At 34.8% G+C, this 13,876-nt stretch overlaps 1 protein-coding gene across 6 annotated transcripts in view; it reads left to right on the top strand.

Moving 5' to 3' along the window:
• Positions 1-13,876, top strand: part of UBR3 (ubiquitin protein ligase E3 component n-recognin 3) — a 203,918-nt gene that overhangs the window by 74,556 nt on the left and 115,486 nt on the right. For all 6 annotated transcript variants that reach the window (XM_036023319.1, XM_036023318.1, XM_036023323.1 and 3 more), the window contains exons 11-18: positions 5,694-5,780; positions 7,615-7,680; positions 7,761-7,850; positions 9,552-9,680; positions 10,335-10,387; positions 10,486-10,619; positions 10,986-11,071; positions 12,779-12,920. In XM_036023319.1, coding sequence (XP_035879212.1) covers positions 5,694-5,780; positions 7,615-7,680; positions 7,761-7,850; positions 9,552-9,680; positions 10,335-10,387; positions 10,486-10,619; positions 10,986-11,071; positions 12,779-12,920 — 787 coding nt within the window. The remainder of the gene's footprint in view (positions 1-5,693; positions 5,781-7,614; positions 7,681-7,760; positions 7,851-9,551; positions 9,681-10,334; positions 10,388-10,485; positions 10,620-10,985; positions 11,072-12,778; positions 12,921-13,876) is intronic.

The following is a 13,876-nucleotide window of genomic DNA, read 5'->3' as shown; positions in this document are numbered from 1 at the left end:
ATATTTTGAGACCCTGGATTCTGGTTTGGGTCTGCCTCTTTCTACTTAACGTGACTTGGTCAACTCATTTTAAACTATTTGAACTTCTCTGTCTCAGTCTTTTTTCTTATTTTTAAAAGAGCAAAATGAAGGCTAGCAAAGCCTGTCATTCTTCACAGGGTAATTATGAGGCACTCTTTCATATACTCTTCAAGTGCATGTGCTTCTTTATGCAGATTTATATTTTCTCTCATGACTTCAGCTATCCTCTAAATGCAGATGACTCACAATGTTGCTACAGTCTAGCCAGGTTCAAATTTCCAACGGCTCTGGTTACTCATGTAGCTGTCCTTATAGGACGTGTTTTCTCAGGTCCCTAACTAACTTTTGAAAATCATCAGTTCATACTGTGTCCTTTATATCATTTAATGGTATCTTAAAATGATATAAATGTCTAATATAGAAACCTTTTCCCCTTTCTATACCAGCTTTGTTCAAACTGTATCAGGTGCCATGAATCCTCTCTTCCATTCCAGAAATGTCTTCCTCCCACTTCTTTCCTTTTGACTTAATTTATTTCTGTATATTTTAAAAATCTGGGTTGTTAAGGCAATTTCTTAACTGCCACAAGATTCTTCCTACTGTAATCTGTCCCAATACTTAAGTTACTTATCTAAGTTCTGTGGATATCTCTTTTTTGCTTAAAAATTTGTTTCTAATCTGTCTCCAGGATAATATCTGAGTTTTCTATGGAGGCATTTAAGATTCTCCATAATTTTCCCTCAACCTGTTTCTCATAATTCATCTTCCTACACCTACGCCCTGTGCCTCCAGGCCTTCATTGGATTACCATTCCTCATGATATAGTGTTCTTTCTTTTCTTTTCCATTTTAACACAGTCATTTCTCTTTACTAATTCTCAAAATATGAGGTCTGTTCAGAAAGTATCCAGCCATGCAAATATGAAAAACAGACATTTACTGAAGCACATACAAGATGCAAGAAACATTATACATATGACAGTGATGCCTCAGTCCCCTTCAAAGTAGCACTCTGGGACCTCACACAGTTCTCCCAATAGCCATCAGCTGCCTCGTCATATTTTCCTGAATCTCATTGCTGGCCTGAAATCTCTTCCATTTCAAAGGTGATTTTTAGTTTTGGAAAAAGCCAGAAGTCATAGGGCACCAAATTTGGGCTGTAGGATGCTGAGTCACCTGGGTGAGTCAGTGTTTTGCAAAAAACAAACACACACACAAACAAACAAACAAACAGAAAACTCTGCACAAGATGTGATGCATGAGCAGGCATGTTAATCGTGATGAAGCTTCCAATTGCCAGTTGTCCATAGCTGTGACCTTCTGAATCATCCCAATAGTTTCCACAGAAGAATGTTCAGGTTTGTTCAAATGTTCAAAGATCACTGTAGTTGTTGGGAGGACTGATTGAAGGGAGTGTGGGGAGCATCAAGACTAGAAGTAAATAGACCAGTTAAGATGCTGTGATAATCTAGATAGGAAATCCAGATTTAAAATTCAAGATGTATTCAAGATTCGTTTTAGACATTGAAGATGTATTTTGGAGGTACAATCAATAGACTTAGATGGATATTGTTGATGCATGAGAAAGGAAGACTTTTGGGTAACTATGTACCAAGATAAAAAAGATTGATAGAAAAAGCAGGTTTAGGGAGATTAGAGTTAGTTTGGATATGCTAAATTTGAGATGCTTATGAAACATCCAAGTGGAAATAGCGAATAGGCAGTTGGAATAGATGAGGTGGGATGAGTTGTACTATATGGCTATATGCATCTTGTGATCAGAAGAGAAGTCCAGACTAAGGTTATAAATTTTAGAGCCATGGGAATATAGATGGTATTTATTGTCAGCGACAGGATGAGGCAAAGTAGAAAAGGAAGATCAGTAGTCCCTGGAGAAAGAACTGACATTTAGATGTGGAGGGAAAGGAGAAAAACCAGAAGAATTCAGTATTATTGAAGCCAACAGAAGACAGTGACTTGACAGGGAAGATTGATATGTTGGTATGAAGAGACATTATTTTAGGAGGATTATTGGACAACTACTTTGAGGATAAATTTGGATTATGAAGCTGGGGTATGTAAAAACAAGAAATCATTGTTTCCAGGTGGTAATTTATTTTTAGTCTCTGAAGGCCAGGATTATAGTGTGTTATGGCTCCTTCAAGCTCTGATGTGAACGAACAGAGAGAAAACAAGCTCATATTGTCCTGGTAGTATCCGAGAGTTCTTTCTCCATTAAGGCAGTACTTAGTTTCTAGATAGAATGTTCTATTGAGCAATTATAGTATGCCAGGCGTAGCTCTTTACATTATATTCTTTATGTTATATTCTTATTTAATCCTCACAGCTTCTTACGAAGTAAATAATCTTTCTTTCATAGGTTAAATAACTTGTCCACTTTCACACAGCTACTAGTGAAAACTGAGTTTGAAGAGAAATCCATTTGATTTCAGAACCAGTGTCCTTTATCACTTTGTTATAATTGTCTTGTAAGCAAGAATGTCTTTAGCAGCAGTGTTGTTAGGTTTTAGAAATGTAAACTAGAATAATGACTATTATTTAAAGTTAAAAGCTATTTCTTTGTGTTTATATTCTCTAATTATAAAACTGAAAACTAAAAGATTAAAAAACAACTAAAATATTAAAAAAAACAGCTAAAAGATTAGCAATCAAAAAGGGAAACTCACCTATAGCTTACTTTGTATGATTGTCCTGAGTGCTGTTTGGTTTTTGAAAATGGTCAAGGCTAGTTAAACAAGTAATACAATATTGATTATAATAAATAGAGTGGATAAAAGATGGCTCATTTCTAGAATAGTGTTTTTGCTTTTTGAACAAAACAAACCTGCTATAAAATCTCCATCTAGTGGCACCTTTGGGTTACTGCAGACGGGAGAGAAGTTGAGTCTGGTCATGACTATGGGACACTTAACTATTTGTCCGACATAATGCTAGACTGTGACACAGAACATTTGATATATATTATTTCATTTGCTTCTTCATAACAGTACTAGGTGGTGGTAGTATTAATTCCCATTTTTTACACATGGAGAAATGGTGACTCATAAAGTTTAAGTAGTTTGCCAAAGATGATAAAACTAGCAAGTAGGTGGCATGCATACTGAATTTTGGGGGGTGGGTATATTAGTGGTGGGGAGAGGGGAGAGAGATGATCTGAACAGATTATTAAATGTACTGTGTTTAGGAATGGAATTAAGAGGCCACCTTTTAAATGAGTCTTGATACCAAGTTTTTAAATTATTCTCCAGAAGAATTGAGTCAGTTTACACTAGTGCCAAGAAGGTATGTATAATGATACTCTTTTGCCCAGACACTTGATAAAATGGGAGAATATTTGGTTTTAAAAGTTTCTTTATTCATGAATTATCTGCCAGTTTAGTTTGGTTATCACAGATTATTTATGGCAACTTTTAAGTGCCATTAAATTTTTTCCTATAAGAGGTAGGGAACAGAATGTGTAAAGTAATATTTTTATAAACATAAATCACTTATGGGATAGATTAAAACAGGGTGAATGTTGGCAAGGATACTGGATACATGATATTTGGTCTGGATGATAGCAGAAATAGGTGGAAGTAGGAGTGAATTTACGTGATAATATCAAGGAAGAATTAGCAGGACGTGGAGACTGAACAGGATGAAGGAGACATCATCAATAAATGTGAGACCTAGCTTTCTTTAAAGGCCCAGAGTAATTTACATATGTGAAAATACATTTACATAGATAATATATTTAAAATTCATATAACATAAAAGTCATCATTTTAACCTATTTTTAAAAAATATTTCATTTTATTTTTTAGAGAGAGGGGATGGGAGGGAGAAAGAGAGGGTGAGAAACATCGATGTGTGAGAGAAACATCTATAAATTGCCTTTTGCACACCATGCAACTGGGGACCTGGCCTGAAACTCGGGCATGTGCCCTGACTGGGGATTGATCCGGTGACCTTTCAGCTCACAGACCAGCACTCAATCCAGTGAGCCATACCAGCCAGGGACATTTTAACCTTTTTAAAGTATACAATTTAGTAGTTTATATTCACAAAGTTGTGCAACCATTACCACAGATTCCAGAACATAATCCTGAATCCTCATACCTCCTAATTCCAACCTCTTCTCATGTCCTGGAAACCACTGATCTCCTTTCTGTCTGTATGAATTTACCCAATCTGGAGATTTCATATAAATGGAATCATACAATATGTGACCTTTTGTGTCTGGCTTCTTTCACTTAGCGTGATGTTTTTATAGTACAACTGTGTTGCAGTAAGTATCAGTCAGTACTTTATTTCTTTTTATGACTGAATAGTATTCCTTCACATAGATATACTAATTTTACTTGTCCATTTATAGGTTGATTTCATTTTTTGGCTGTTATGAATAATGCTTCTGTGAAAATTTGTATACAAGTTTTTTTTTTTTAAATTCTCACCTGAGGATATGTTTATTGATTTCAGAGAGAGATGAAGGAGTGGGTGGGGGGAGGATAGAGAGAAGGGGAAGAGAGAAAGAAATATCTAAGTGAGAGAGAAACATTGATTGGTTGCCTCTCACACACGCCCCGACCATGGATTGAACCAGCAATTTAGGTGTGTGCCATGACTGGGGATGGAACCCACAACCTTTTGGTGCATGGGACCAAATGCTCCAACCAACTGAGCCACCCAGCCAGGGATATACAGATTTTGGGGTGAATATATATGCTTTAATTCTCTTGGGTATGTGAGTGTAGAATTGCTTGGTAGTTCTATGTTTAACTTGGAAATAGCTGTACTATTTTACATTCCCATCAGCAATGTAAGAGAGTTTCATTTTCTCTGTATCCTTGCCAACATTTTTGATTTTACATTTTAAAAATCATAGCTATTCTAGTATATGTGGATGGTATCTTATTGTGGTTTTGATTTGTAGCTTTCCAATGGCTGATAGTGTTTAACATCTTTTCATGTGCTTATTTACCATTTTGTAGATCTTTGGAGAAATGTCTACTCAAATTCTTTACCTTTTTTATTTTCACAAAGGCAATCATGATGTATTTTCCCATTTTACTTAATACTTGCCTATTTCACTGTATCCATTTCTCCATAAAACATCAATAGCACATACTTATCCTCTTCTAAATTTTGTTGCAAACAAAGATACAGGCTACTTAGAGTACTCATATATTCTGCCCTCTTAGTTATTTTTTATTATTTATTATTTGGACACCGTTTTTAGGTGCCCAATTCAGTGACATTAAGTGCATTCGCAGTGTTGTGCAAGCGTGATCACTGTCCTTTTCCAGAACATTTATCATCCCGAAGAAGCTCTGTACCTATTAAACAATAACATTAGGAAACATAATATGTGGGGAATATCTTGAAATTTAACCTGATTTATATTATACAAACCTATTTCAGCTTTGATTCATTTTAAGGAATATATCATATAATAGGTAGCAGATTGTGTTCTTTAATTTTCATAATTGTCACTGATTGATAGTATTAGTTTGCAAAGAGATGATTTCTTGAAATGGCAAATATGGTTATTTTGAAAAAACTTTTATCATTGTATATAGTAATATAGTGTACATAACTTATTTTTATGTATTGCATATAATTTGAAGGTGAAAATATACATATATACTGAAAACATATAATTTATTATTTTAGGAAACTCAAGAATATACTCGAAATGTTGTTAGATATTGCCTTGAAGCTCTTCAAGACTGGTTTGATGCTATAAACTTTGTAGATGAGGTATGTATATTTGTAATATATATAAAAGCATTTATAAAAAGAACTGAAAGATCTCATTTAACATTGAAAATAATGAATAGCACTTCATAGGACAAGGGAAAGAAGTCAAAGTGAATAGTATTATTAAGCTTTTACAAAGAGAAGTGGGAGACCAGTCCTTTGACATTTTCCACAGTGCATTTATTATGTTTGCTTATTCCTAGAGAAGGGTATATGTTTTTTCCTGTGCTTAAATGTGTATGTCTCAGTATTTGTCAGGAGTGAATTAATTTTATTTGAAGAGTTAAAAGTGACAGTGCAAATATGAATAGGATGGGGGAGATTGATGGGAACGGTATGTTACAACTTGATTAATTGGTCACTGTTCTTGTATGGGCTTGGAAACAAAGGTGATTGTTATTAATAATGAATTGAGACGAGTTGGCATAGAATGTGCTCTGTATGAATTAAAAAAGGGCTTGCTTCTAATTAGTCAGCCAAGCTTGCGGTCAGAAGCCCCTTTTATTTTTTTTTATGAGGTGGCATTGCAACATGCCACGTGTAGAAGGAAGACCATATTTCACACTACTTTAACGGAGTCCGTCTGATTGCTGAACCCTAGGCAGATGGAACCTCTGTTGTCTTTTTTTCCCCCGAAACTGGAACTATACCCATTAAGCTCCCCTACTTTTTGTTTCTATGATTTTCATTAAGTACCTCATGTAAGTGGAGTCACATAGTATTTGTCTCTTTGTGACTGGTTTATTTCACTTGGCATAATGTCCTCAAGGTTCATCTATGTTGTAGCATGTGTCAGAATTTATTCCTTTTTATGGAAGGCAAACTTATTAGAATAACTTACTCTAGATTTTTATTCGTGTACTGAGGAGGATGTTATTCTCATATCGGTTTTTAAAAAACTCAGAGATGGTGACATATTGCAACTCTTCATAACTCTTTATGGATACCACATTAAGACAATTATCCGAATGTTCTGGATAAGATTTTTTTTACACAAAAAAACTTTACTAAAATTTATAGACACATTAAAAACAATGCCTTTTTAATTTTTAATTTTCTTATTTGTTTAAGAAAGAACTGTTGTGTGCTTTTGCCCTATATTGATGGCATGACCCTTGGGATTCACAGATTTAAATACAAATTTCACAATATTCACAAGGGTGCCAAAAGTCCATAATTTATGCAGTACTAAGTTTTCTTGTGGAGCCTGTGTGTTTGGCATTGATATGGGGAACATCTCCTCTAGGTCATGAAGGAACCTAAGCAAGCACTTCACCTGTACTCAATTTAGGACTGTAGTCAAAGCCTCTTAACACTCTGAATGTAACAGTGGAGTCCAGACTAGCTCCTTCCACTTGTTAGGAAGTTACTTAAGTTTCCTAAACAGGAAAATTAGTAGTTTTTACTCTGTAGGGTTTGGGGAAAGATTAAATGGGGAAATATGAATAAAGTGAGGGACTGGCACATGGTAAGTACTCAATGACTGTTAGCTGCCATTATTGTTCTTATTCCTACTATGTGCTCGGTATGCATACCTTTGAAGATTCCCAAATGGGACGGCTCTCTCACCTCTTGTTGTGTGCTAGATGCTTCAGAGGATTCAGAGTTGAGTAGTATACAATTTCTGCCTTTAAGGAACTTGCATTATTTAGGTGTTTAAAATGGAATTATTTTATTTACAGCAGTTTTTAAAGCTGTATCTTCTAAAATTTTAAGTTTTGATTTAAATATAGAGGAATAAATCAAGGTGAAAATGTGGATTTAGCATTTCAAAACTTCCTTTGAACTTTCATAAACCATTCTTTGACTTATGGATTTTGTTTGTTTATTCCAGCCAGCACCAAACCAAGTAACTTTTCATCTGCCACTACATCGTTACTATGCTATGTTTTTGAGTAAGGTAAGACTGTCATTAAACATTCTTTTTCCTAACATTAAAAATAAGTATTGAATTAATAACTTTCTAATTATAATTTATAGGCTGTGAAATGTCAAGAACTAGATTTGGATTCTGTTTTACCTGATCAGGAAATGCTAATGAAACTAATGATTCACCCACTCCAAATTCAAGTATGTATTCAGGTTTTTAAAACATTTTGAATGGAATTCTTTGGTTAAATGAGTCTTTCTTTATTTTTATCCTTTTACCATTGTTTTTATAGTGAAATGCTTGAAAAAAATTTAAACTCAGTTTTGGTATTTTTGCCAGATTATATTTAGGTGTTTTTGCTTTTATGTGATGTATATTTAGTTACAGTTTTCCTAGGAATTCTTTTCACTATACAAGGAGCGCCCCCCTGCCCCAATGGAATTATCTTCTGGAGGGTGGGCCTTTTGTAGTACAGGCTTCCCCCATTAAGTGAATGTTCTAGGAACCCATCCCTTTCAGTGTACCAGCTGGCATTGTGAGAGGCTGTGTTTGGCTTCAGTGAAATGTTTTTGAAGGCTCTTTCAATGCATTTGCCCATTCATGATGGGCGATTTATGAGTGCACCTGCCCACTCGGTGCTGAGTGTTCAGTAGTTTTTGACCAAAAATGACATGACCCCATGCTCCACCCTTCCTGTGCACCCAGTTTAACTCTGAGCGACTTTTTTTGTTTCCCTGGATGAAAAAATTCCTCAAAGGGAAACATTTTGCTGATATGGAAGAGGTGAAACAAAAAATGGCAGAAACACAAAAAGGCATCAAACTTGAGGAGTTCAAAAATTGTTTTGAGCAGTGGAAAAAATGTCTTGATAGGTATATTGTATCAAATGGGGAGTACTTGAAGGTGACTGAAGTTTAAACATGTAAGAATGAATACACAATTTTTTATAAATAAATTTTGATTTTGGGGGGGTTCCTCCTTCTATTTACTTACAAAGGAACTTTATAGACTGTTTTGGGAGCCAGTAGACCTAATGGATTCTAGCCTTTGTGCCACCTTTATTTCATTATCTATGTCGTTTGCGGTAGTTCACCTACTTGATTCTTAGTTTCCCGATCTATAAGTGAGAGGAGATAAAAGAGAGAAAAGTTAGCCTGTATAATAAATTCTGTTTTTTCTTTTCAGTTCTAACACCTTAATTTTGTGGGCCAACCTTTTATTTATGTACATTTCTGGGGCTTGCACTTATATTTGTTTTTTTCTGGCTATTTTACATTTGTTAATCATTATTAAACTTTAACGCTGAGGTTTAGGAACGAATAAGAGATGAAGTTATGACTAGGTTAAGTTTTAATTGATACAGGGCATAAATACATGAAGAATTAAATATTAACATAGTAAGATAATTTATTCTAATATGACCCTGTCCTATCTGCCAGTTATTTGGAAAGTGACTAGTTTGGATTGAAGGTTGAGTTAGAGTGTTAAAGATATAGGTTATATTCTTTGAGTTTGAACACTTAGCTTTGTTTTATGCTTATTTCTGTGTTCTTTAAGCATTATGTATGGCTTTCTTTTTTGAGGAGGGAAGAGTTAAGTGTAAGTATCACTGATTCCTTATGAACAATTTCAGTGAATATTGCTATAAGTATGTCCAGGAGCCATCATGGAAAGCTAACTCACATGTAAATTTCCAAAAGAGGGGACTGTATAAAGCATTTAAAAACTTTAAAGTATATGTTTGAATTGAATATCTTAAACTAACATTGGACAGAATGTCAGGCTCATACTGTTAGATTAAGATGTAATATTTTGAAAAGATTGTTCAATATAACATGATTTTATGAAGATTGAATTTAGGTGACTTCTTTGTCCAATTTACATAATTTTTATCTTACTAGGCAAGTCTTGCTGAAATACACAGCAATATGTGGGTAAGAAATGGTCTGCAAATCAAAGGACAAGCCATGACCTATGTTCAGTCTCATTTCTGTAATTCCATGATTGATCCTGACATTTACCTGTTACAGGTAAGCTGACTTGATAATGCAGATGTTGTACTTTAGAGTGTCTCATTTGTACCCACAGGATTCTAACTTGTAGAGGTGACTAAATGACAACATGGAGAGGTTATTGCTATTGAAATAATTACTTCATTTCCTAATAGAAGGGGGCATGCCACATCATGCAGGACCACAGAGGAAGCATTAGATTTGTTCAGGAGGCAGAAGCAGGAGTGAAGGGAAATACTGGAACAGTGACTTTGTTCTGTGGTATTTCCACAGGAAAGGCAAGTCAGAACAGGGGAAGCACTTTAGGATTGGCTGGTTTGAATAGTTTTGGTGGGTTCGGGGGCATAGGGGCTGTCCCCAGCTATCTGGCACCTGGTCCTATATTGATTTAGGGTAGGGGGAATGTTGGTGTGGTGTGTGAGAGTTAGGTAAAGTGGGTGATTGACTTGCATATAGGAGGCTGGCTCCCAAGTAAGTTTTTTACTATATTTAGGAATTAGCTCTCTTCTAGAGGGGTAGTCTCTGCCTGAGTTTGTAAGGTCTCCCCAGGATTTCAAAACATCGTAAGATACAGGAAATTTAAAAAAACCCACGACTGATATAAGAAGTAAAACTGAATATTGAGAAATAATGTGTATGGGTTTTATTTATTTATTTTTTTGCCTTTTAAAGGTTTGTGCTTCTAGACTTGACCCAGATTATTTTATTTCATCTGTTTTTGAAAGGTAAGCCTAATTTTATTAAGATAGGTATTAGGAAGTATTTGCGATTTAAGTCATTTTGTTTTAACATTCAAAAAATCTGTGTCAAATATTTCTTATAGATTTAAGGTAGTGGATTTGTTGACAATGGCATCACAACATCAAAACACAGTGCTTGATGCGGAGCATGAGAGATCAATGTTAGAAGGCGCTCTTACATTTCTTGTGATTCTTTTGAGTCTTCGTTTACATTTAGGTAAAAAACACTAATACTAATACTTGGGTATTAACTATGCTCTTCCCTTTCCTCTCCCTCCCAGTGTTAGTACCTGGCTTATGGATAAAAGAAAGGAATATGGACATATTTAATCAGTGTGTCAAACTTGATGCATTGTACAATTAATACTCCTTTTAGAATATCCTTTAAAAAACCTTAATTTAAGGGTACTATAAACTGCAGGGTAGTTAAAAATGCACTTATATTTGAGGAATTGCATTCTTTGCTCTTTAATTTTGAACTCATCTTATTTTTGGTAAAACAGCTTAATAAAATGTATGATAAGTTGTTTCTTTATAATTTATATATATTCAGATTTATTAATTCTGTTTTTAATTATTTTAGGAATGTCTGATGATGAGATTCTCAGGGCAGAGATGGTAGCCCAGCTGTGTATGAATGACAGGACACATAGTTCATTGCTGGACCTCATATCCTTTTAAAAGTTTAATTCTCTGATAGTTGTAGGATCTAAATAATAAGTAATTTTTATGGATTAAAGAGATGTTACTTTTTTGATTAAAATTTTTTTGAAGTTGAAATACTGTATGGAAAAAAGAACTCCAATTGTTTGTTCAACTATACGTTCAGGGCTCGTGGCAGATGTTTTGCTCTAAGCATTGCGTCCCAAGGAGCTCTCTCGTTAGACTTCCATTAGACCTTGGGACTGAAGGCTCCGGCACCCAAGGGCGTGTGTGACCTTCTGAGACAGCATTAGTGAAAGAAAGCTGGACACTGGAAAAGGCAGCTTAGGTCTACTTTATCTTATAACCTGGCTGGAATTCATGGTTATAATGTAGAGATATATACCTTATAATTATTATTGCCAGGGTTTTAAACATTCTGAGGAGTTTTTCTTAGCATTCAGCTTTAAATCAAGAGATTTTTAAGGGCAAGGACTGTTGTTCATAAACTCTGAAAACATATGGTTCCTTGTATAGGGCTGAGCATACAATATACACATTATTTTTGTTATTGCTAATAGTATTTTAGGTGAAGATCACATTATCTTGTGAAAAAAATGTTTTGTAAATTTTTGACTACATTTATTTTGTATATTGTGAATATGTTTGGAATAATTTGCTACAATTTTGTAAAATAACTCCTATTGGAATGCCTGTTTGATAACTGAAGATTTTCATAAGCAGCATCAATTTGATATTGTTTGATGCTTTCTTTTTTTAAAAAAGATTTATTTATTTTTAGAGAGGGGGAAGGGAGGCAGAAAGAGAGGGAAAGAAACATCTATGTGAAAGAGAAACATTAATGGGTTGCCTCTCATTTGCGCCCTGTTTGGGACCAAACCCACCAAGGCATGTGCCCTGGCCAGGAATTGAACCAGTGACCTTTTGCTTTGTGGGACAGTACCCAGCCAACTGAGCCACATCAGTCAGGGCCGATAATTTTTTTTAACAGTTGTATATGGTGTATCAATGCTGAACAGACAGAGCAAAAGCATTCTCTGTAACTTTGAATTTAAAAGAATTGTATACTTTAAAATGAAACTAGTAGGAAAAAACTATAGTTTTCTTGTTTCCATATTTAAAAATTTTTCTTATTATCTTTTTATTTTGAGGATGACATTTTGTGTTTTTGGAAACACAACCTTTACTCAGAAAAAACTTGGTTAATTTTTAGTCTGCTCTCAATGTTCTAAGGAAAAGTACATTTGCAAAATGATGTATGGAAATTCAATTTTTTAAAGTTTTATTTTTCCTTTTCTGAAATTCGATAAATTTGGGGGGAGTAATATAATTGGGAACAGTTCAGCATATAGCTTATTAGTAGGCTTCTAGATTAAAAATATTTTTAAAATTCACAATAAAAAGTAATCAAATTGTTATATAATCCTGTTGTGGCCAACTTTTTATATTACAGACAATTACTTTGCCTTTTTCTTTTTAAAAACAAAAACAGACACCAGGGTACCTCGGTAAGTTTATAAAGCTGGCTTTTAGTTATGATTTTTATCTTTTTCTTTTTTTTAGTTATATTTTACTTATAAGTCACACATCTACAAGGAAAAACTACAAAGTAAAATGTAAGGTGATGAATACTTTGTGAAAATGTTAACACAAAGAATGACAATATATGTGGCAAATATAGTATGATTTTTTTTTTCTTGACACATACATCATATTCCAGAAAATCCAAATCCCAAAAGTGGCATTATTCCAGGCAGTTACAGCTTTGAATCAGTTTTATCAGCTGTAGCTGATTTTAAGGCTCCTGTTTTTGAACCTGGAGGTTCTATGCAACAAGGAATGTATACTCCTAAAGGTATGTTTATATACATAGATAGTCTTCAGTATCAATTTTTCTGAAGGTGAGTTGTGTATATGGAAATAAAATATTTTTCCTTTTATTTATTCAACTTTGGTTTTTTTCTTCAACTTTCTTATATAGATGTATGCTTGTCTTTTATGGTATATAGTATATTTCTTCATTTATTTATAAATTTACGGTTTTATATTACAATAAGGTTTCTTAGATGACTCTAAATTATAAAAGGAACTCTATATATGAACTGTATCTAGTTCATTTTCATTAGTGAACACACTGTAAGTAAACCAAAAATTATAAAACAAAATGTATACTTAAAAACATTTTGAGACTTACAATCAAGATGAGTGGTACGTAAACATGCTTCAACTCTTTGCACAACTACAGCAAAAATTAAAACTAGACTACAAAGAAATACTACCCAGAATCATCAGGTAATCAAGCTGTATAGAAGTCTGACAACCAAGGATTTAAAGAAGCCACATTCATCCAATGGGTGGAAACCAGGAGAGGTGTGTGCAGACAGGTGAAGAGGCGCAGGGAGGCATGGAGATGTGGGGTGGTACAGAGAAGGTTCCCACATTCACATGCAGTGTATAAAAATCAGCAGGGTTACCTTGGGAGCAAGGGATCCCAGCCACAGACCAGATCACACAGCCCAGGGTTCCAACACCAGGAAGGTAAGTCCCCATAACTTCTGGCTGTAAAAACCAGTGGGGATTGGGGCAGCAGAAGAAACTGCTGTATTCTCAGGAGACTCCTCTTAAAGGGTCCATGATTGTCTTAGGACTTACGCATACCCACCCCCTCTGGGATTCAGCACCAGGGCAACAGCTGCAAGAGCACCAGTGGCAAGGAGAAAGTGAAGAGACTGGCAACAGGGCAAGTGCTGGGAGACAGCTTCGTACTGGGCAAAACACCAGAGACCAGGCAGTGGCATTGTCCCCTCTCTG

This window comes from Phyllostomus discolor, chromosome 4 (assembly GCF_004126475.2).
Source record: "Phyllostomus discolor isolate MPI-MPIP mPhyDis1 chromosome 4, mPhyDis1.pri.v3, whole genome shotgun sequence".
Taxonomy (NCBI): domain Eukaryota; kingdom Metazoa; phylum Chordata; class Mammalia; order Chiroptera; family Phyllostomidae; genus Phyllostomus; species Phyllostomus discolor.
Note: the sequence above shows the minus strand (reverse complement) of the source record. Positions and strands in the feature narration are given on the sequence as shown.